Source organism: Anabas testudineus, chromosome 10 (assembly GCF_900324465.2).
Source record: "Anabas testudineus chromosome 10, fAnaTes1.2, whole genome shotgun sequence".
Taxonomy (NCBI): domain Eukaryota; kingdom Metazoa; phylum Chordata; class Actinopteri; order Anabantiformes; family Anabantidae; genus Anabas; species Anabas testudineus.
Genome location: NC_046619.1, coordinates 13,765,425 through 13,790,307, shown reverse-complemented (window position 1 = coordinate 13,790,307; position 24,883 = coordinate 13,765,425). Strand labels below are relative to the sequence as shown.

General features: G+C 40.4%; 2 protein-coding genes across 2 annotated transcripts in view; both read right to left on the bottom strand.

The window, feature by feature from the left end:
• The window catches only part of ccdc88b (coiled-coil domain containing 88B), a 35,579-nt gene extending 26,881 nt beyond the window's left edge, over positions 1–8,698 (bottom strand). Inside the window, exons 1-5 of the mRNA XM_026357334.1 lie at positions 8,468–8,698; positions 7,150–7,298; positions 5,881–5,989; positions 253–322; positions 1–59 (exon numbers count right to left, since the gene is read on the bottom strand). Of these exons, the coding sequence (XP_026213119.1) occupies positions 1–59; positions 253–322; positions 5,881–5,989; positions 7,150–7,298; positions 8,468–8,527 (447 nt within the window). The 5' untranslated portion in view covers positions 8,528–8,698. The remainder of the gene's footprint in view (positions 60–252; positions 323–5,880; positions 5,990–7,149; positions 7,299–8,467) is intronic.
• A 1,856-nt stretch (positions 8,699–10,554) lies between these two features.
• On the bottom strand, positions 10,555–14,688 carry rom1b (retinal outer segment membrane protein 1b). Its single transcript, XM_026358141.1, has 5 exons — positions 14,539–14,688; positions 13,101–13,343; positions 12,501–12,688; positions 11,690–11,936; positions 10,555–10,821 (listed from the first exon to the last, which is right to left on the bottom strand). Exons 1-5 carry the CDS (start codon positions 14,686–14,688, stop codon positions 10,555–10,557), a joined length of 1,095 nt encoding a protein of 364 aa, XP_026213926.1.
• Between the last annotated feature and the right edge of the window lie 10,195 nt (positions 14,689–24,883).

The following is a 24,883-nucleotide window of genomic DNA, read 5'->3' as shown; positions in this document are numbered from 1 at the left end:
CTGCACAGCGCATCCTAGTAAAAGCAGCAGCAGTCGCCTGAGCTCTTCTACGCCTGCCTCTGAGGACACAAAGAAATAACTGTCACCATCATCATTATCATCATCATCTCCACCCCCCACCACCATCCTCCCTATCATTATCACCTTAATGTGTTCCACAGATTGCAGAGATATGGACTCGTATATAAAGTATAATTACTTTCTTGCCGCTGAGAGACGTGGCGTTGATAGGATCATGTTGTTATCTCGTACCTGTTAGGGGGTCCTGCCCCAGAATGGCAACGTTAGGGAGCGGCATCAGTATCAACTGCTGCAGGTCTTCCTGACGAAATAAATACATGTGAAGAGAAAATTTAAAACAGAAAGAGCAAAAACTTTCCACAGGTCTGCAGCAGTTTGTGGCGGAAACAAAGAGCTGATATCTGATAACTTTTCTTTAGTTTTTTCAGGTCAAGGAGGTTTAGGTGAGATTCAGTTCAGTAGTAGCTGCAGTCTTTAAAAGTAAGAACATCACATGAATGGATAACAGTTCTATAACCAAATCCAGGAAATGTTTGTTGTGTTGCCTTTGTGCTTGTAGGAAATGGGTAATGTGGGTAAAGCAAACACGGCACAAAGTCGCCGCTCTCACAAGTATCGTCAACAAGCTACAAACAGTACTAGAGCTTTGGCCATCATTACTGGCTGATTTTAGCTTGTTGCAGTGGACATGGACACGACAAGAAAATGCAGCACAGAAAAGGTAATGAAGGTGTGGAACATTTCAAACTGCAGTAGCCAAACAAAGTGTAAAATGTTAAGTTCAGCCACATTAGTTTAAAAACCCTAAATAAACCGATCCTCTGCTGAAACATTTCTTAAAAGACTGCTGCGGCTCCAGTCTTATTCTTGTCTCTTGTCCTTAATTTCCTGTCATACAGTAGCTACACTGACACTGTCAGATGGCTTGAAATCCATTTAGCTGCTTTATTTTCATGGTCCAGCAGTTGTGCGTTCTGGTTCACCGTTACGGCTCTTACTTGAACAAATTGTTCTTAGTTACACAAGTGCTTTTCTTCCTATGAGAAGTCAAAATGTCAGCTGAGAGGATGATGAAATTTCACTCTTTTATGGATCTGGAGGTTCGTCCACCTACATCTTTACAAAGATAAAGGTAAAATAAATGAACTAACAACAAATTGCTTCAATAGCAGTCTCTACAGCTGAACAGGAGAGAATCACCTCATGGGTCACCAAAGGGCATCTATAAATAAACCAAATTTAACAGTTATTACAGCAGTTCAACACGTAAGTGCAAATTATGTGATACCTGGGAGTTTATTATAACCTTGCACTTTTTTTTTCATCAAACAATGAGATGAGACGGAAGACTGTATGTGCTTTAGGAGAGATTTTTAAATATATGTTTTGTTATCGCTGTATCCTGGATTTTGTGTTCACACAAAATGCTCCAAACTATTTCTGCACTTATTTATGGTTTATGATAATATCAGTTTAACTCTGCTGGCTCCTTATGGTAACTGTTGTTATTTGAACTAAAACTAAACTAAATGATTCCCAATGACTTGGTAGTATAACTAAGTGACAACTTGTCTTTTACTTTGAGCCAAGACAAACATTTGTATTCCCCATCTGACGGTTTGTGATTCTCAGCATAAAAGGAAAATAATCTAGAAAGTTTTTATTTTTTAACTACAACAGAAAATGTTTAATGTTAAAAACTAAAAATACCAAACCCTCATGGGTTAACTCTAGCCTATCTTTTAAGGCTCGCAAAGCGGATAGATGTTTTTAGCACAGTCTTGCGCTTCAACACATTTATTAAGTGTTAAAGAGTAAATATGATGATTCAGGTTCAGCAGAAACCACATTAACAGCATACTGAGTTTGTTTGGTGAGTTTCTTTGTGGGTCTAAACCTAATTCCTGGATTTCCTTATAAGAAAAATAAGTATTTGTCATGTGGACCACATGCACCTTACTCTGACATTGCCATCTGGTGCAATACCAGTGTAGCTGGTCCTCAGTCTGTTACTTTACTACTTTATTTAATTGGTCTTAAACTCTGAAAACACCACAACAACTTGCCTGTTAATTAAAAATGTTTCTGTCATAAAGCCACACGCTGACACTGGCTAGCTGCTGTCCCAACTGCTCTGAAAGCCTGTTCGCATCATCTTGTGATCCATCACCAGAGCATAGAAGCAAGTCACAATTACAGCTCTCTCTGCTGCTTACTGTAATTTATAAACTGTACAGTGAGAGAGGCGGGTACCAGGGGGAAGGCGCTCCCTTCACAAACTCCACTGTGTGTGAGTTTGGCACTAAGGCATGTGCAGCCATCCTGATGTGTTTAACTTCTTCAGGGCATGTAGGATCCTTCCACTGCAGCTCTGTGCTGGTCATCATGCAGCTCATGGTTCATGATGCCAAAGAGACTTTGCAGGAGATCAGCCAGACTGGAAATTACATAGGAGCTGCTTGTTGCTGTTGGCATACTAATGTCTTCTCATGAACAATTCCCTCTTCAGCATTATACAGCCAAGATACACTCTGTGTTGTATCCGTTCAAATCCCTCCTGCATTATATTTTATACATCAATGTACAATAATATACCCTTCTTAACCATACGGGGAACATATGGTGCAATCCTCTGAGCAATAATATAATATCCAGTTTCTCTCAAGGTTAAATTCTAGAGGATGTACAGCTTTTAATCATAAGAATCACAAATTAGCCATTGTCCATTAGTCAGTCTGTCCCTGAAAATCATCTACTGTTGTCTACAGTACTCACAAATATTTCATCAAGCTACTGGCAGCAGTGGTGAATAGAATTAAAATCCATCTGCAACATTATCTTTTCCAAAATTCCATCTTTCTATCAATAATTCCACTTTATGTTGTCTGGATTGGAGCTGGTTTTCTCTTTACTCAGTGCTTCTGTTCGACGCCTAATTTTTTTTCTGCCTTTATGGACATGTGCAAAGCAGATTTGATCTGTAGTTTTTTATGTTAATTCGAGCAACACTTATTCGTCTTAAAATGTCGTGATTTACTGAAGGGAGAGATCTTTGAATACAGAGGGTCACTAAATTAGCAGGCAAGAGAAATTAACATTTAAAATCCCATTAACGGGAGGCTGAAATACAGAGGCGGTAAAGGCACTTATATAAAATGGAAAAGAATAGAATAGAACAAAACAAACAGTAGAATACAGAACAGAATGGAACCGAATAGAGAAGAGTAGCGTGGAACAAACAGAACAACTGAATAAATAAAAAATGTAATTAATATGAACAATGTAGAATAGAATAGAATAGAATAGAATAGAATAGAACGACCAAAACCACAACAACAACAATAGAACCAAATGCAACTTGAATACAAAAGAATAAAGAGGAAAGTACAAAGATAACAGCCATGCTGTGCTTTAGACAACTCAGTATAAACGAGTCTAAACTGTAGAGGTTCTAAGTTTGTATCATCCATCACAGTCGTCACTGCAGAGAAAATTAAGCCTCACCAGGCTGAACTGTTGCTGTGGTCACACACAAACATAAACACACACACACACACAGAACCAGCATCAAATACAGAGAGCGTGAAGTAAAACTGTGACTAATGTGGAATTAACCATCTACAGCGACAATGGAGCCTATTCTGAGCTCACCTGGTGAAATCTGAGTGTAACACTGACTAATGTGAGTTTCCCGATTACGACCAGAGCCACTCTGAGTTTTCACAGGACATTGGTTGATTCACTCTAAAGCAGGAAGTGAAATCGTGTCGACTCGTGTTCTTACGTTGCGTGACAAGTCAAGCGGTGTGTGTTCAGTCCACCTGACTGACACTCGTGGAGGCTTTCTCTGCTGAGAACAAGGCCTGTGAATCATCCTCTGGGGGAAGAACTGTGTCATTTCCTCAAATGCCACAGGGACGTATAGTAAACATTATGAAATACATTATACTGAGAGCCGTATGACAGATTTTTATTCTCCTTCCCTCCTCCAACCTCGAACCACAGCTTACTCCTCCACTTTGTCTCACCCCATTTGCCTGATAATAAGCAGAGACACGTGTACCGAGGATGGAAATTTTCTGTTTCATCTTCTCTTTCAAACAAATGCTCCGTCATCCCCTGCATACACTTCAAACTTTCTACAACATCCTGGAGGCAAAATATTTGTGTGTTGAGACTGATAGTTGAGTTTCATCTTGTCCTCTGTTTTCACTACCTTACAGCTAGACAACTGCTTCTCCAGCCCCCCTCCATCACCTCCTCTCCCTCGCCATTTGGTATGGCCCTGAGTTATGCTTTAGAAGGAGATTTAAGCAGCACTTTTTTCTCTTTTTAATGAGTCAATTCAGTCCATAAAAGAAAGAAAATGCTAAAGAAAGGGAACAAGGCTGCTGAAGACACTTTTAGATGGAGCTTAAACCAGAGTAACAACATTTCCAAATGTCTGTGTAGTCTGTGTCACAGGTTTGCCTCAGTATTACCTTTCTGTGTAACAACTTGCCTTACTGCTGAGATTTTATTGCCAGAGGTTGACAAGGCATCAAGATATCCAATTAAGCTTTGTGGAGGCTGTACTGAGACAATACTAACACAAAAACGACTCAAAGAAAACATTTTGGAAAAAGCACATATTCTCTTTCTTACTGAGAGTCGCACTGGGATATAGGCCTAAGAAATAAATACAAGCTAAAGCCAGATGTTATTTAGCTTAGCATAAAGCATTTGGCTCTGTCCAAAGGTCAAAACACATCATCCACCTATTAACACATTTAAAGCATGTGATGTTTTTTTTAAGCTGAAGTGCAAAAATGTCAAGTTGTGGCTATTTCTTGCCCGCACAGATTGACCTTAAAGCAGTATAGACTGTCTTGTTAAACTGCTGGCAAAAGATTTAATAAACAAATTAACTAAAATGTCAAAATATTTCTTCAGGTTTAAAGTATTAGTGTGATTTTTAGAAGTACAAGTGATGTCCTTTTTGGTCAACACACCAGTAATGGTTTTTAAAAAAGTATCAATGTAAACAAAAAGCAATATGAGCATTTTCTCATATGTTTGTCTACCTGGTGAATTTAAGTACAATCTTCCTTTATCTCTGTTTTTGTTTCCACCGACTCTGAACCAAAATTCATTTCTCTTTAGCAGCTCAATTGTTCTGACCAGCTGTTTGGAACGGATCAGATAGTGTATAGTGGATTTAGAAGAGAAGTTTTTTCACAAAAACAGCTGCAGACAATGGCTGGAAATAGCAAAACAAGGCAGTGCAGGTATGAACTCAAACCAATGAATTGTAAGACACTAAAAGGAGAGGAATAACTGCAAAGCTGAGTCATAATCCTCTACATGTCTGTCATTACAATCACTAATCAGTTGTACTGTAAATCTAATGAAGTCTAGCTTTAAGGTCACATGTCGTTGTGGCAAACTGACAACTGCAAATGAATCTATATTTGGCTAGCTTGTTGTGAAGGCTCACTGACAACAGAAAGTCTTTTTGAGAGCTGTCACTGAGCCAATGAGATGCAGGGTTTACTTAATATGCATTTACTTTGAAATGGCTATGCACACAAAACGAGTCATCTCTAGTAGCTGAGGTTTCAGATGCAGAATGCAGGCTGTGTTAAGAAAAGAATACTTGTTAATCAGTCATAAAATCTTGTTTTAAAGGGGCAGAGAGATAAACAGAGATAAAAGAGAGTTACAAATTCAGAGAATCATCCATTTGATGAATGATAGATAATGAAGATGTTTAAAACTATAAAATAAACCTGTGCACATCCCGCTAACCCTGAGACCATCACTCCTGATTTCCCTCCTGATGATCAGATCTAACTCCTGCGCCCGGTGTCTCTCCCCTACCTGGTAGAAGGCTCTGAGGTGTCGATTTAAAATAGAAAAGTTCTGGACTCTCAGCATGTGGTCATCTCTCTCGCTGTTGTACAGCTGCTCCACCTTGGGGTTTGGGTCTCTGGGGCGAACACAGAAAAGACAGCGGTGTATTTACTGCAGTTTGATCAAACAGCCCAGTATCACGTCTATCCGGATGATAAATTCTTATGTAACCGTGCATTTAAGCAGAGAGTGAATGCAATTTTAATGAGCCTGAGAAGCAGGCAGTGAGAATCCACATGCAATCATTTGTTAAAATGACGTGGCTGAGGTCAAACCAAATTAATCAGCTGTTCTGCAAATACTGACTAAGATCTTGTCTTGCCAGATGAGAGAGAAAAGGTTTTATCCTGCTAAAATTTGCTCATGGAGATAAGGAATTCAGCAGAGATGCCTAACTGGGTGGCACATATTCAGAACCTCATTTCATGATTCACCGGAAATTTGTGGCAAATATGAATGGGTTATACATTTATACCATCCTTTCAGACAGGCTGCAGAACAAAGTGAGGTTACAAAAGGGCATGTGATAAATGTTACATCGAATTTTATGCACGAATAGAAACACACTAAGAGACTACAGCCCTGAGGGTGGATCTGTGAGGCTGAAGTTAGAAGCACACTAGCATGGGAACATAGTAACAATGACAGTGTTACCTGATGGTGAGAAACTGTAATGTTCACCATCTTAAATTGGTGTGTTAACATGCTAATTAGTAATAAACACAAGGAGATGTGATTTATTTTGCAGAAAAATGGTCATGAAACAGACGTGGTCCTACTGTCAGGGTGTCACCACAGCAATTCATTTTTAGGACGTGTATTTGTCATCTTTTGAGCTATGCCACTACACATAATGCATACTTATTATTTATTAGGCTTTCTTTTTTTTATGCTTTTAATGGTTTCCACACAAAAACATTTTCTTGTGGATTAATTCAGAAATGGTTTACAGGCCCATTTCCACATTTTCATTTATTAATAAAAGCCATGGCCAATTTTTCAAACTACAGGCAAGGTTATGCTGGTTATTTTTTTCAGTTTTCTTATGTAAATTTTTCCATGATGGCACCAAATGAGCACTCTTATTGTATTTCCAATTTTAATTTAAACGCTGTGCTAACATTACTGATTAACTGGAAACGTTCATCAAATTAGTTTTTGTTGACTTGTTTGTTTGTCGTGTTTGTTGCAGTCAGTGCAAAGCTGCAAGTCAATGAAAGTAAGAAAACCTCTTACATGACTCTCATGACCTCATTGAGAAAAATCCCATTGGTCAGCCTCAGGTAGCGATCCCGGGTACTCTGGGAGATTGAATTTACTTCCATGTACTGGTTGTAGAGAGAGATGCCATCGTCCCTGTCCACCATCTTCTCAAACAGCTGAACCTGTGAGAAACAGGCAGGGATTATGTTGTATGTGTGGAGAGCATGCACCAGGAGGTGGACAATGACAAGGGAGACAGGAGCAGAAAATAGGCACAGAGAAAGAGAGAGACAAGACGGGAGGTGGAGAGGTGCGAACATTTTCACACAGGAAGCCACTTGAGTTGGTGCACCTGTCTGGACAGGTGGGATCTGTGCTCTCACACTGGGAAGCACTTCACAGTGACAGGCAGCCAAGCAGGACCTCAGCCAAGGTCTCTCTCTCTCTCTCTCTCTACACTAAGAAGAGCTGTGCCAATGCAAACTGCAATATAATGAGGTTTATTCCCACCTGCACCTTCTAAAAACTGCACTGTCGGTAAACAAAGTAACAAGCTCGTGATGGTTCAGCTGATAATGTGAGGCAGAGGCAGAGGCAGAACCAGACCCCGTGCAACAGGGCGGCAGTCCTGTGGATGTGGATGTCTTTCAACACACGAGACAGCGAAGGATCTCGGGTGAGTGAAGAACTGCTGAAGTCCCCTTGAGCAAATACTGAACTAGAAGTCAGACCTTCTCTATGGGTGAGGGCGACAACAAAATAACTCAACAGTATCACATTATATCAGAAATACTGTTCATTGACCAGAAGGGAAAAAATCCCCTTGGGCTGGTTGGTTTCCCATGTGAAAAACCCAGCTGGAAATGCAGCCTGTTACACACACAACAAAGCCTAGTGAGACTACATATTTTCTTGAAAACACAGTAGATAAGTTTATATTATTTTCAAATCAGAAACTGCCCCAAGGACACGGAAGTGTCATGGCTAAGAGAAAAAAAAGCCTGGTCATTAAGAGGCAAGGGAAGCGGCCAAAAGGAGAAGTAGTGTTGTTTTTCTACACACAATAGAAAAATGACAGTATTCAGGCTATTTTGCTGTTTATTCAACTCCTACTTTCACATTTATTTGGGGGAATGCAGCTGAAAAGAGCTGTTTTAAAAGATATAATGTCTATAACTATCTATAACTACTTGTGACTAGGAATAATGTAGGATTTACTGCAGAACTAGTCACCAGCCAGTGCGGATTTCTACACACTCCTTGTACAATTTTCGGATTTATTCTCCTCTCTGTGCCTCCAGAAATGATGACCTTTCCTCTAACTGTAAGTGATAAATGATAAATGACGTACCCATTGCACCAACGCACTTTCCATGAATTCCTCTATTATCTCCATAATGTTAGAGTCCATTGTTGTGTTGGGAGAGCTGTGAAACACTACAGATGACAGCTAATTAAAAGTATTATCAACGGTATTTATGTAATGAATCAAAGAGAGAGAATCCATCTTGCGTCAAGTGGAGTAGTTTGACATTTGTGCGGCCCTTCCCCTCCCTCCACCTCGCTGTCTCTTCCTCTCTCTGACTGTGTGTCAGTTAGTTTCATTGCAAAACCACACCGGAATTTTCAAAAGGCACACGTTGCGTTTCTCGTTTTTTTTTTTTTTTTTTTCAGCCGACATCTTTACACACCCTCCACCCTATACGGCTTTCCAAACACTATATGAGCGAAGATGTCCAAAAAAAGACAAAATGCGCACGGTGGTGCGTAAAGAGACAGACTGTCTTCATGTGGACGCTGGAAATTCGGGCCACATTTGCTGCTTACGACATGAAATAGGCAAAATACAGAGTAATATGCAAAGTTTCCTGTGTTGCACAAGCTTATTTTAAACAGCTGTTAAAACCAAATGGATTCTTTTACCAATAAACACCACAAGGAGCCTGGTGTCAAATATTTTTAATTTAACTGGTTGTCGTGTGGAAATGACACACTGTTGTTCTCTGACAATAGTTCATGTGTTTCTTCTCCATAGTGCTCAGGAAACAGTCCAATTCAAGCCCTGTGCTGCGGTGACCTCTGGTGGTTGTATGAAACTTCCTATATGTCTATTTTGCAATCATGCCTGACATCATTGTTTCCGTAACAAAGTGTGTAACCAAGCAGCCCTACTTTTATTTAGGTAATGCACTTCCTGAGCACTATATTTAGAAGTGATCTTCCCATCAGCAGCACAATATTTCTTATTATTGTCATACCAACACCTTGAACCCTGAACGCCCACACAGTCTGCAGAATTATTAATAATGTAGTATAATCATAAAAACTAACTAGTATTGTTTTTATCTTTATTTTAATAGGTGAATAACTGCTGCAGTCTTGCTTATGTGTTATTTTTATTTTATTTGTACACTCAGATTGCATTTTATAATTATATGACCAAAACTAACTATCACTCACTTTTCTCTTATCATGTCACTTTAGCCTAATATTAATTATTGTGTTGCTATACACTGTAGGCCTAACTTCCAAACTTCAAACAGCAGTAAACGCATATTTATATGAATGTATAAATAAAAGGAAACATTCATTGACCTTATTCTGGTACAGAGTTTTATTTAAGAACAATGAGCACATATTGGATATACCCGTAGCGAAAGAGTGTTCCTGCGTGTGTCGGTGTGTGCATGATACTGCTTGTGTGGCAGTTCTGGGATTAACTACACCAGGATTATCAGATTGTTTCAGAGCTGCCAGAATAGACAAGATGACAGCTTCATATAGGGCGCTACACTCACACACACACACACACACGTACGCACAAACACACACTCTTAATCCAACTCTCCTTGCTGAACTCAGATAACCCACAGTTAGTTTATGCACTCCTCTATTGTGCTACGTGTACAAAAGGAAACCGACACTACAAAGCAGTTAAAAACATCTACCTTTAATATATAATTCATGTGCGTTGCCATTTTGAAAGGTTCCTACGCATTTCTTTGCATTTCAGTACAAAGTCTACAGCTGTGAGGTGAATAATACAGTGCACGTGGGATGAACCATAGCATCATGTGATTGTGACTTTGCAACATATTGCATGTGTTTGTACACTACACTTGTTTTAACTGAATGTGCTCTCCTCTAAATACAACAAAAACTACTACACAAACTTTCTGATGAATACACGTTCATGAAGTCCTGCACAGAGGAGATGTTTGTTCTGGTGTCTGTGCAGAGCCTGATAAGATTCCCTATGTTTCGCCTTGTTTTGGCCGTGTGCGAGGGACCTGTGGCTGCTGCATTGATGGAGCGTAAATCAAGCCTAACATGTCAAAACCCAACAGGTGTTCTACCCGCCACCAACCAACTCGCACACCCCCCCCCCCCCCCCCCACACCCCTTCCTCCTCAGCTCATGTTTAAATAACTTCTCTTTCTAGCTGGCAGGAGTAGGAGAAGCAGCCTTCTCCGTGGTGTCATCAGCAGCTTTCTCTGCACCTTCAGCTTCAGGAGACTGTTCTGCATCTGCGGGGTCGACCTGTCCAAATTTTAGCATGTTGAGGGCGTTGGCTCTGACGTCCTCAAAGGTTTCTTTCAAGCCTTTCTCCAGGAGATAACCCTCACTGTCACCTTCTGGGTTCTCCAATGCCATGGCTCCCTCCACGGCCGTCTGCAGGAACCGCATGCTCAGAAGCACTGATATCTGAAGAAGAAACGATGCTGCATAAACTGCATGAAAGTCAGTGATTATCACCTCATTACAAGAAGTGATGCCTAACCAAATATATTCATTGTGTCCATTATTTCTGTTCTGTTCTGTTTCTACTCAACCAATATATGTTCATACCAATTGCAAAAGCACTGTGGATAATTATGCTATTATTGTTGTTTTGTTATGTTTATGTGTGTTTGTTTGTTTCTACTTTTTAGTAAATAAATGTTATTGATATTTCATTTCATCCTTGCCTTGCAGACCAATTGTTTGAAAAAGATCAAACTTAAAAAAGGTTAAATGTAAAATGTTGAGCTAAAGGTTAGGGTACAAACCATCTTAAAGATTTTTTTTTTCCCAGTCAAAGTGAGGGTCCACATAAAATATTGATAATTCTGTGGATTATCTAAAGGTCCCCCTACCTTCCTCAGTCTCAAATTTCATTGGCCCTTACATAAAACAAGCTCAGTTCCCTTTAGCAGTAAACTCTGCATTAAAATGTAGATTGATTTGCTGTAGGCAGGGTGTAGTGATGATTTGTTAAGAAAGTGTATGTGCTCCTGCCTGAGGTCTTGTTTGTTACTTGAAGTAAAAAGGCTTCGATACTGTTATTTGGCAGCATTGTGGAAGTGCATTTTGATTACAAGATAGAAATCAATGCGTGTCAGTGAGGTTTTCTTTTTGTTTGTTGTCCTAGCTGTCAGTAGACAACCATTATTTAAAATTCTGTTTTGTGTATGGGTGTGTGTGCGTGTGTTGCAAAATCAAAACAAAAACAAACAAACACAAAATCAGTTTTGTGTGTGGAATAAATGTTGCACATACTTTTTTTTTAAAGAGTTTTGTGTAAGTAACACACCTGTATTAAGATGACGGACAGCACACCGGGACCAGTTGAATTCATCAAACCCATGTAGTAGTCAATCAGAGCCTGCCTGCAGCCACGGCTGTACAGATTAAGTTCCTCTGATTGGAACTCGTAGTTGTGGTGGGCCCTGTTATCTGTCAGCTGGTTCTGCAGGCAGGGCCGAGGGGAGGACGGGTTACAGCAGCTGAAAGGAACAGAATCCAACAGGTAACGGCCATCTATATTGCTCCGGATGCGACTGGAAAGAGAAGAAAGAGAGAGAAAAGTAAGTAAGTAAGTAAGAGTAAGATGAAAACACAGAAAACAGGAGATGCATCTTTTGGAAGGCACAGAAAATATTCAATTCAAACATGATAAACAACCTGAATTTTAGCTTGGTTCAAACGTCCCATCAGTGAGTAATGAGTTGTGCCTCTATACATGTGTCATCATGTCATAACCTTTCAGTTAACTCACTCCTATTCACCTATTTTACCTTTGGCCAGCCTTTTTCTGCTTCTTTCATGGCCAACCTTTACATCAATTTCTGTCATTCTTTTCCACAGTAAAGGCCGGATCTATTTTTAATACACTCTTCCTCTATCCTAACATCATTTTTCTCCTGGCGTCTCTCCATCCTTCATCAATAACATATTTTTTGACCTTTGTGGATGTGAAGTCCACTTATCTGTCACTCATCCGCTATTTCCCTTTGTTGTTTTTCCTGTATACACCTCATCAATATGGTTTCTGCTCTTTAGTTTATCATCTCAACCTCCCTGCATCTGAAAAAGTCTTAATCCCTGTAAAACGATTCACTCACTCCTTGACATCCTTGGAGGTAAAGTCCAAGTATCTGTTGCTGACCCACTGAACCTCAAACCAGTCCTTGAAGTTGTTGTTTCCGCAACAGCGAAATTCCATCTGTAAACGATCAATGGTTTCTTTCTGGAAACAGCGGCCGGGCACATCTGTGTCCTTGTAGAATCGAATACCATTCCTCAGGCCCACCTGGCAGCACAGAGAGAAAAGGGAAATAGAAGGAAGTGGGGTGTTTTATATGATGTTTGTGAAATTGAACTATTTTCTATTATATTTTTCAACCTATGATAAAAGTTAAGTCTGATGTGAAATGTTTTTATTTTAAATGATGCTTGGTTTGCAAATTCAAAGTGTGACAACCCCAATATCTTACTATATCGCTGGTTACGTTTTCAGAAATACATTTGAAAAAGGTTGTTTAAAGAAGACAGAAAGAAAAACAGTGAATTGTTTTTCAAGTTATAAGGGAATGAATCGTTTGCTTTTTACTTAAAGACCATCCTTATATAGGATGTCTCTTCACCACATTGCCTTATTGACACATACTCTACCCATACAAAATACATGTCACCCTAACCATTATCCAGACCAATGACCCCACCTTCAGGGACTCCTCCAGACGTCCCTGCAGAGCATAGCTGAGCACCACAACAGCGATGAGCAGGCAGCAGAGCAGTGCAACTACAACGAACCAGGCCAGCAGGAGGACCTTCCAACGGGGGAAGCGGCTTGCATCCAAGGAGTCCTGACACACACGACTGGCAACCCAGTTGGTGCCGATGGAGGCCAGGCCCACCATCATCAGGATGTTGGGAACCACGTGGATCTCTGTGTTGTCCATCACCTCAAGAAAGAAAGTTACAATCAAAGACAATAGAAGCCACAAGAGCAGCAGCCAACTTCATTTGCTCTGCCCACTGTAACAGGCAGTATTCCTGCAGTCAGTTAGTGTTATCTATTGTAGAAATGACCTTGGCAGCCAAGAGATTCAATTAGCTGCTGATATGCTGAATGCATTGGGTACTATGGCGATATGATGACGGATTTAATTCATTGCCCTGGTTACAAAAAAGTCACTTGTGAGCTGAGTTTATTAATGGCTGGCTTTTCAAAAGTCTGTCAGCTGTAAAATCACCTTTGCTCCATTGTTTTGCTCTAAATATCCGAGCTTTTAAAACCTCAGCTCTTTGCAGCTGCTACCTCATAATATCCTCGCCCTGTAACATCTGTGAAGTCACATGTGGTTTAATAACTTGACTAAAGGACAAATTATCTCTGTTGCTGGATACTCTGAAAGAAGGAGAAATTACAGCGCCTTGAAACAATGAGTTATACAGAAACTAAAGTACTAAAACTAAAGATCATTTATACAACTTTCTGATTTGTTGGTCACAGTATTTTCTGTTCACTCATCTAAGCCATTTCTACACCAGCTCAATTCCAAGACATTAGAAATCTAATTATCTTGCTAGAGATCAATAAGTATCTGAGAGCATTCATGACCTGCAGCTTTCCCGTGCAGCCCACTGGATATCAACGCCTCCAATCTTTCCAAATCAATCAGTGATCTATTAAGACTAATGACTCGTTGGCCTCAACAGATGCACCAATCTTGGAGAGGTCATAACCTTCACCTGCTAATCACATCACCTACATTCAACACACACTGAACCCTAATGAACTAAGGGAGGTAAAGTGTTGATTTTTCTAAGAAGCTTTTAAACAAACTGCGCCGTACAATACTTAACATGCATGAATGTGTTTGTCACTGTGTGTATATTTGCATTTGTATTTTGTGTGCTGCATTTGTATTTGCTATCTTTAAATAAAAGATAAGCAACAGCTTGACAGACTAAGTGAACAACTGCAAGCAAAAGCAGAAGTCTGTGCATATAAATAAGTATTTGCTTTTTTACTTTGGCAGAACTCAGCTGAACTTATTATGATGGTTTCAGACTTCAGCCCCACTTGGTCTTTCTAGTCTTTAAAATTACATTGCACTAATGTGTGTTTATGTGAGTATTTTTCTCTCTTTCTACCTCTGCCCTGCGGAGCAGCTCTGTCTTAAGATAAACCCCGAGACAAAAGATGAAGGCCCCACACATCACTGCCAGCCAGGACAACAGCCACAGGCCCTGAGCCAGACGCACCCGCTTCTGCTGGGTGAACTTCATCTTCAGCAGCACCATGGCTCACTACTGTGTAGCAATAAAGACAGAAGAAAAAGAGACTGCTGCTGAGACCTCTTCAGGACAGAGGACAATAGAGTTCAGTGAATCCTGGTTAAAAATTGAATCAATCCAGAGGTGGCCAGCTGCATGTAAAGAGTGAAACCAGACAGAGGTCAGAGGGTGCGCTTAGTGTTGTAGAAACTCAGTGGTCAATGCAGGTCTTCCACCTGTTGTTTGGCGAGTTATTTGCAGGTTGAGCTCATGTAAGTTGTTCCGAATGGAGGGGATAAGTAGGTAGATCCTTTAGATGGTAGAGGAGACAGTTGGCCTGAGAGGATAATCGAAAGCTTTCACTTGGATGTTGAAATTGTCCGCGATAGATTCTTTATAATCCAAATCCACACAGCAAAACAATGGAAAAGTGTATGAAAACCGCTGAATGACAAGAAGAAGGAAGAAATAAATATTCCTTTTTGCAGAGTTGACAGGTTTTAAGTTTGAAGTTGATTGGTCACACCACCATAGCCCCCAGTTCAAGTTAAAAGCAGTGATTTCTTCCTCTTGACTTGATGTTGTCTTTTGATGGCGCCCCTGTGGGTCTTTGCATGTGCGGCGCCCCCCTAAACCCCCGTATCCATGGTTGGAGGACACAGAGACTGGTCAAAGTCGAGAGTTTGGAGCCTTAATCCCCCAACAGAGTCCATGGGATCCTATTATAGTGAAGGGGCCAATGAGAAAGCAGGCCAGTGTTTGATCAGCAAACTTATTCTAATAGACACGTAGTGTGGGAGGGATGGACTTTTATGACAGGTGGACTTACCTGAAACCTGTGAGCACTGCCTAGGCTACTATGAATGTCCCAGTGAATATTGTTTTTATTTTTATTTGGAACAACAGATATTTATATGTGCTGTAAAGCAACATCTGTATGTCATATATATATATATATATATATATATATATATATATATATATATATATATATACACATCATATACATATAGAGCATATATATATTACAGCATACATATTACATATATATGCATATATGCTGTTGTTTGTGCACTTTATTTTGTTGGGGAGTACACATAGTTTGTTGCAACCCTTTGTCTGTTTCTGTGTATTTTATCTCTGATTCTGATACCCAATAAAGTCTCCACATCATTTCAAGTTTCCACTGTTTGGGTTCAATTTATGTAGTATATTGAGGTGAAATTGTCCCAAATGATGTGTGACATTTCGTGAAGGATGTTAAGGTAGAGGCAAGTTAGTGCAAAGTGAAAGTAAGACAATGAGATGAGTTGTAGGGGATTATCATCACAGCGCAACAGGGAGGAGGGTAGGTGGGGTCGGATCAATGGGATTAAACTGCTATTATACGTATTTATGACAGCTTGAGTGAGATATATAGTTAGGATGAAGGTCTTGTAACACATACTCTATAACACAGAGACCCACACTTCCTATCCCTAAATCTCCCATGATGCTTTATACCACAGAGCCACCAACCACATTTCTAGCCCTTCTTTAAATAATGAGCTGGATTGAGAGATCTGCTGATGTTGACACAGCGAGTGTTTTAGTCCTCTAGTGACAGAGGCGTAAATGCCGGTCAGCCAATATGTGGAATATTTTGATAAGAGGGAAACATTTTAACATTTACAGGTCATAATGAAATAAAATTTGGTATGAAGAGGCCATCAGAGGATCAGATTTTGGAAATACCAGATGATTAAATCCTCCACCACCAGACTGAAAGTAAATACCACATTTTTAAAGCAGCTAATGTCTTTCAGTTTTAAAGCCGAGGATATTTGAAGTCAATGAGAAGAAACATGAATAATCTGTATTTATTTAACACAATTGCTTTTAATGATGGGACATAAGTAATCACACAGTTACACATATGAACTGTAGAACATAATATTAATATGTGCTGTTGCATTGCAGTTCATTATCACAATACCTACGTATAATAACAGCTTTGTGTCTTAACTGCTCATATTTTCTACTACAAAACATCGTATTATTTCAGAAAGGAAGCGTCAGCATATTTTACGCACAAACACATAGTTAGGAAATATTTACATGAATCACTCCATGCACAGAAAAATTTTGACTTTCTTTGTATTTAACATGAAATAATAAATTAACAATATCAGTTTAAAAGCACTCTTTAAAAGCAGTTTGGTCTGCTCCCAATCATTTTTATTCTTCAGTAATTTATTGTAAGAACATATAAAGAACAAATATAATGAAACAATATATTTCAAATAGGTACTTCTGTCTGGTTTAACTATTATTCATAACATTTTCTATTCTATACATATATTTTTTTTTAAGAGTACTACTAAATATTTATATATCTGAACTGACAGCTTCTCTATCTCTATCTAAAATGTGAAGTGAAACTAGTGAGGTCACTTTTATTTAATGTTTCTTTTTCACATGAATGCAAGTGATGTCTCTTATCAACGACAGTTCACCCAAACACCTTGTCCCTAATGTCAGTATTGAGTACAATAACATACATATTGCTGTGATCTTGCTGTGTTGACAGGTGGTATTTTCATTCACCCACTTTCCCTGTTTGTTCTGCTCCTCCCACCCGCTCCTGCCCGCCCTGCTGCTCCTTTCCTCCACCCACATCCTTATGGGCCTGCAGTTGTTGCAAAAAATCATCCAGGATCTGCTGGGCTGACATGGAGGTCACATCCACAACATCCTGCTCTAAAAGCGTCACCTTAACTCCTCCTTTCCCACCCCAGCTGTCACCACACAAATGGGCCTGCTGGAGTTTTGGTGGGGTGTCAGTGTGGTTAGTGCCCAGGGGAGGCTGCTGTTGGCTTTGAGAGTAGAGATGTTGTGGTCTGTCAGCATACTCGGCAGCCATTTTGTTACAGATAGCAGTGCTGATGTCAGCTACAGAGAAAGGTGGGCTGTAGCTGGTCTCGTGCTGCACTGAGAGACAGGCATCAGTTCCCGTGGTCAGCACCCCCTGTTTAAACGGCATGAAGGCTGTGACCCTCTGCAGACCTGCCTCTGGTTTTGTCAACCAATCATGTGTTCCTTTCCCAGCTTTAGGGGCATGGGATTGGCTGTCTGCTGGTGGAGCGGTGGCAGAGCAGCTGACTGGAGTCGAGGTCGACAGAAACTTCTGTATGGCCTCAGATGAGTCAAAGTGTTTCTCCAGTAACTCCTTTATCAAGCATGGCACCTGGAGTTGAGACATCAAACACAAACAATAACTCTGAATACAATCAGTGGAAAAGAAAATGTTTTTTCTTATGGACTTCCTCCAACCCCATTCAATTGTCGTTTTGAAATTCTTGTTTGACCTGGAGTGATTTCAGGGGTGGGGTGCACACATGCAAACACTTGCACACATTGCTCCAGGTTGTTTTGCACCTTTGAATCTATATTATGAAAACGTATTATGCTGCTGTTGGTTGCTGTGATATATTTTTGACTCTTTGAAAATTCAGTGACAACGTCCCAATTCCAAATTACGTCTTCTTACTCTGGTTTGAATATGTAAGTGTGTTTTGAATGCTGCACATATTGTAAACAACAATCACAACAATTGCTCAACAATTGTTCAGCTACTTCATGCTATCACACACAATAGCCGCGAGCTAAATATATACAAAAGCGAATTCATGTTGTTTGTTGTTGTTTATCATCTGGGTTTGTGTGTGATCAGGTTTTGATAAGTAGAGGAATCGGTGCAAAGTCAGGCTTATAGAAACGTGCATTGCAAACATATCTGTGTGAAACCAGAGTGATGTGGCCTCAAAATAATAATAATACTAATATCAAATGTTTAACTTTTCAGCCTAACCAAGTATTAAAGAAAATTGATTCATGTTGTTAATACATTCAGTGTAGGGTATGTGAAAGTGTGCATAGATGTCCAGTAGATGGCAGCGTGCTCACATTGATGTTCTCCAGGGCAGCGATGGTTCTGTGTGAATCCTCCAACTCTGTGCTCAGCTGGGACACACGGTTTAATAGGTACTTCCTTTCACTGGTCAGGCTTTCCGACTGCACACGTACCAGAAGACAGAAATAATTTACATGTTAATTTGCATACTAAATGGGTTGTGAATGCAGTAAGTCTGATTCTAGATAACATTCATTGTCTTTTAGTTTGCTGCCTCACCGCTATGTGTAGGTGTTCCCCCAGCAGGTTATTGGCCTGTTTGGTCCCAGTGTGGGTCTCCAGAAGGCTATAATACAAAAAAACATTTTTTAAACTTTCACTCTATGTCCTCATGCAGAGGTAAAAACAGTTGTTTATCGAGGCAATTTGTGCCACAAACATCCCCCATGAATATGTAACAACTGACACCAAACTGGAGCTCTGTGTGAAGTGACCATTCATTCACACCAGGCTGTTGCAGGATGTGTGCTATGTGTGGTATGTGCCTGGTGGGCCTGCAGCAGTTGTTTGGTTATAAATACAGGCCTGACAGGACCAGGGTCACAAAAGGACTGTGACTGGTGAGTGTGAAGAGGAAGGACAAATGCCTTGAGGGCACGGGAGTGGCTAGAGAAAATGGTGGACTGCAGCACCAAAACCCCCACAGGAATGCACAGGGGGGACAAATAACACCTCTGCTGTTCATTACATTCATTCCATAGATCAATTAATCCATAGAAAACATTATGTAAAGCCATAGGTTGGTTTGATTTTTATTGATTATCAGAGGCCCTGGAGTCAATATGTACCGTATGCACACATAACAGTAATGAGACATGTATCCTCTATGTATTGTGCCATACTACTAATGTTTTCCTGTTCTTTTTTAATATTTGGAAATAATTTACTGTTGATCCATCATACATGTTATGTTCTGTCTGTCAAACCTTTTATATTTCTCCTTGACATGACTAAGCTCGTCCCTGGTCCTCTGAAGCTCCGCCTCAAGGCTCTCAATGCAAACCACCATCTGCAGCAAGTTCTGCTGAAGATCTGCATTCTCGTCCTGCAGTGCACTGAACACAGAGAAAACACAGTAGATACTTGATTAACTCTATGTCATACATCTATTCATTTTGCAGTGTCAGACTGTTTTGTTTTTGCTCAAATTTCGAGCTATAAAAATCAATGATAAGATACATACTATCTTAGAGGTACATTTTGTGTCACTATTGAACAAAGGCATTTTATTATATATGTTTATCAAACTACATAAAGAACAAGAATGTATGTTATATTAATGAGTTCTATATCTCTTTACCTCTTCCTGTTAAAATAAGAGTGGGGCGAGAGAGGATGCTCGTTATTGGGATCAATAACTGCTAATGCATCACATGAGAAAGTCAGAGAATAGACAGAGACAGAGAGGAGTTTATAGACAGAAAGTACACAGACACTTACTGAAGATGGTCAGTATCACACTGTGTGTCCTGGAAAAGGAACAAAATAGAGAAAAGATGTTCATTAGATAGCAAAGACATTAGGACAAGTGGAGTTCGCCTGATGTGTAGAGCCGTCTGTAATTTAATTTGGATGGTATTGTTTTAGCTCTGTGCTCCAGCACATTGAAATGAAAGTCAAACAAAAATTCAGCTCTTTCAGCTTTAATGTTGACAGTGTTTACATCTACATCCCATGACCTATGTAAAACATTTTCTACATATTCCTGAAAGAGTAAAATAGGCTAAAAGCTCTGCATGACTCATCTGGTCTAAATGTGAACACTCCCTTTGTTCACTGTTGTAGTTTTGTTTGAATTCCAGTGGGCTGGGTGAAATCCAAATACAACATGCGCTGTTGATATTTTAGCAAGCGTACTGCAGCTTCCCCACAAAGCCTTAAAAAATGGTGAACGGCACGATGATATTGGAATATCACATTTATCTTTCTTTCATTTGTTTCTTACACACACACACAAACACATATATACTGTATTTATAGGTTGTACAAGAGCTGGAACATGAACCACCGTGCATTGTGTAAAAGTCAAACTACACCCAGAACAGGTCACCACTGCATACTGAGGACATGACAGATTGAATGAACTATTGACTTATGACAATCCTGAGCCCGGAAATGGACTCTACTAGAATCAATAACTTCTGTGCAGCTAAGCCGTAACCGGAATTGTCCCCTTTGTATTTGTGTATGATTATGTATATGCATGTGTGTGTCATTTCACTGAGCCCTAATCTGACCAGACAAACTGAGACCAAATCCTTCCCTGGCAGTACAGAAATAGCCAGTGTTATGTAATGTTGTGTGTATTTATTAGTACATACTGGCAGTGTGGGGGCCTGAGCAGATTCTTACATAAGCGCAACATGATACAAACTCTTATCCAACCATTTTGCTTTTGCATAAAGCTAACTGCTACTGAACTAGTGTGAAAGAAGTGTGTGTGGATGTGTAATGTTGCTCCCTGAGCCTATGAAGGCGATCAAAAGAACATACAGCAGCTCAGGCCATAGAAAAGTTTAATTTTGAATCCCCTTCCAAGGCTATCATCTGCTGCATTGCTGAAGAATGACTCAGCTTTGCATGCGTAGTTTAGACACGTCCCACACAGCCTGTGAGTCAGCTACATTTTCACTGCAAGAGAGGAGCAACACTCCAAGTGCTGTGCTCATCTTGTTCTTTCTACGCAGTGATATTGCCTCTTCATTGCAGTGCTTTGTCTTTAGACTTTAGTCAGTACTATGTCAAGTACTGACTGATTTTACAATTAGATTTATGATTTGTTCACTGCACCAGACTATTTTTCAGGAATGTGACTCATGATAATGTCAAAATACAATATATATAGTAATATAGTAGTCTAAAGGTCAACAGATAGAAACAGTGTTTTGAATTTTCATATATTTATGTCTGCTCTGTTTAAAACATTTTCAATCCTAACATCTCAACCAAACCACATTTTATTCATGACATGAAGTATGTGCACGTTCATTCATGTGCATATACCTTACTTTCCTTACACAGATACTTTCCATTCCTGTCTCAAAATACTGCATCAAAAAAGAGCAAAAGCAGTGGTAAAGTATTCTCACCCTATGTTGTTTCGAGTGCCCACTGTGCTGTGAATGACGTTGGCCGCTCTGCTCTGAACTGTGACTGGTCGCTGTAGACGCTGTGTCCCTGGTTCTAGATGAATCCGATTTTGAAGATGAAGACTCAAATCCGAGGCCTGATCCAGCGCCCTGGGCTGTGGGTAGAGGGGAGCTAATGGGCCTTTGTTGCCCAGAGCCTGACTGCATCTGCTGAGTTGGGTGCTGAGGGAGGTGCTGGGTGTGTTTGCTGTGGGAGACAGTGGACTTCTGTTTACGGTGGTGGTGTTGTTTGGGCTGGCTGGGTTCAGGGCTGGTGCTTGTGCCATCTGTGAGGTGAGAGCCATATCTGCTATATCTATCTCCTGACACAGAGCCTCCAGTGGCTCTTTTGTCCCTACAGCTACTTCCATAGTGAGTAGTGTGGCTGGCAGAGTTGGGGCGGTGATGAGGCGGGGGGCTACCATGATGGTTCCTAGCTTCATATGAGATCATTTTGTCTGAATTGGAGCAGTCTGAGTGTTTCCGAGAGCTGCTATGAGCTGTCTTCTCCTGTCTGTTGGGTTGTTTCGAATGCTGCTGCCTCTCCTCGCCTAACTTCTCTCTGTGTTTCTTGGGTGGCAGCTGGGGCTTGACTGGGCCCAGTGTTTGAGGGGCTGCAACAGGTGTCTTCCCAGTAGTTTGGTTATTCTTCAAACCCAGGATGGTGAGATCTGATGGACTTATAACCTGTTTTGTTATCTCATCCAGAAAGGCTGAAAATTGCACTTTTCCCTGCACAAAATTTGCCTTAGCTTGCTTTATGTCAGCTTGAGTGGTCCCTTTCCCGTTCTGTTCACCCAGAGCTTGTCCTTTGGAAACTCTTGGTGACAGCACCTCCATTGACTTAGCCTTGCGTATGTCATTTTGAGGCTTCTTGTTCTTGAGTATCCCTTTGCTTGGTAGCTGGCTGGAAGATACTGCTCTCTTGGGGCCTCTGCAGACCCCGAGCACATTCTCCTCCTCACTAAAAGCTAGCCCTCGGTTCAGACTAGCTGTCTTATACAAAGGACCATAGTTCAAGTATGGTTCCTTGGATCGTTCTCCTCCAAGATCACTTTCATTACCCTGCAGAAGTCCTTCTTCACTTCTGCTGTGGCCTCGGTCAAGAGAAGAAAAAACATGTTTTCCCTTCTGATGTATGCTTCCATGTGTCTCGCTACAAACACTACCTTTTTTGTCATATTTGATAGTAGCAAAGACAACGGGCTGGCTGTTGTCATCTTCCCGGCAACTTCTGCGCACATCTGGGATGTTGGAGCAGGACAACGAATGCTGTGGCCTCTCTGCATGGCAAACAGAGACGCGGTCATTTGCTTCTGTGTACCAGGAGGAAGAAGAGAATGAGGAAGAGGAAGAGGAAAGGGAAGAGGAAGACGCTGTAGAGAGTGTCACTGGAGTGGGGTGGTTATAAAGCATCTCATTCTCTTCATCAGGGTGAAATTGCTGTGCTTGATGACGATGGCGGACGCTGTGTTGAGGGCTGTCATGGAGATAGCGTCCATGTTGTTGGTGACGGCGGTGCCCAGTGTTTTCATCCATATTCGTGTCTGTTTCATCAAATATTGTGTACCTAAACAAAAGGTAATCATGCACATAACTTACTATATAACCACTGCCAGGATCTGTATATTGGATTCTTAAAGATAGATTACAAAATCCTTTTTTATGTATTTACGTCTTCACTACAAGGGAAATGTATTTAAACTAACATAAATATAAATATGGCAAAAGGGTCTATACTATCCTACCTGTTTGACTGAGGGTGACGATGATGGTGTTTTCTCAGCTTGATCTCATCCGGGGCAGTGGGGCTGTGAACAGGCTTGAAAAACTTCTCCATCACTTGTCTCTTCCCCAGTGGTAGGCTGTTGACGCCGTTCTGGTTGAATCGACTATGCAAGGGGCACCAATAGAGATCCGTGATGGTACCCTGCTGTTTTTTCTGCTTTGCAGATCTAATTACTGTCTGATGATCTCCCTGTCTAAAAAGCTACAGTCTGTACGTCAGCTGCAAAGATCATCACTTCAGACCAGACAATAATCTACTACTTTTTACAGCCATTGTATTAGGAAGGTATTGTGAAAATAAAGAATGATCTAAACTAGCTAATGCTCACTCCACTAAGACAAATATCTAAGTATTTCAGCAAAGTATCCAGCTGGATTGTCTACATAAGACTAAGTTGGTCTCTCTCAGCGTCAGGATGCAGACTAACAGAATACCAGCTTGTTAGCAGGAATGTATGAATCCCTGGATGGTGGTTTGATTTTGCATCATGCCTGATGTAACAGCTGGGTGCTCATTGAACCAGCTGAAAGAGCGGGACCTTTGTCCTCATACAGGACACAATCGAAGTGAGCCCTGTGGCACAGGATCTATAACAGTGTTTACTTAACCCACTGATAAAAGCAGCAAAAATGGGTTTTTCCCACGTTTGTGTTTGCCTACACGTCAACCTCATGTCGATATCCTACAACCTTTTGTTTGTATGTGTTTTCACTTCTATAGTTATTAATACACAAGAACATATGAGCTACACTATTGATTTTAAGAGGTTTCCTGCAACCACTTAGCTTAGACTTTACTAGAAGTTATATGATAAGTAGTAGTGGCACTGTTTGCAGTTTCCTGGTTTTCTGAATAGTTAATGCTGAAGCTGAAATTAAGATTTCTGCATTAAACAAGCTGACGCCCAGTAGAAGTTTTATGATACAGCAGCATAATGGTCGTAAACACTGACATAAAGCTGAAGAATGGCTTTCAGAGCAGAGCCAAGACCTCAACCCAATAGAGATGCTATAAAATGGCCTCAAGAGAGAACAGCAGACATCCTAAGAATACGTCTGAGCTAGAGTAGTTCTAGTTTGCAAGAAAGATGGATCCAAAGTTCTTCATAGATGTTGACATTAGTTTTTCCACCATCATGTTACATTTGTAATGGTTCTATTCAATAAAGACATGACAAGTCATGACTGTACTCAGAAATATTGTGTTTGCTGATATTTCTGATTCTGGCAATGATCAGATCACAATTCATGGCCAGTTTATGCAGAAATCCAATAAAATGCACAGTGAATGCAAAGGTGCTATTGCTTTTTCTTGCAACTGTACTGTACACATTTTAATATGTTTAATTGTATT

Coding starts and splice junctions, on each gene's coding strand:
- rom1b (XM_026358141.1), bottom strand. CDS start 14,688: ATGGTGCTGCTGAAGATGAAGTTCACCCAGCAGAAGCGGGTGCGTCTG. Junction 13,344..14,538: donor AGCTGCTCCGCAGGGCAGAG/GTAGAAAGAGAG, acceptor TTCTTTCTTGAG/GTGATGGACAACACAGAGAT. Junction 12,689..13,100: donor GTCTGGAGGAGTCCCTGAAG/GTGGGGTCATTG, acceptor CTGTGCTGCCAG/GTGGGCCTGAGGAATGGTAT.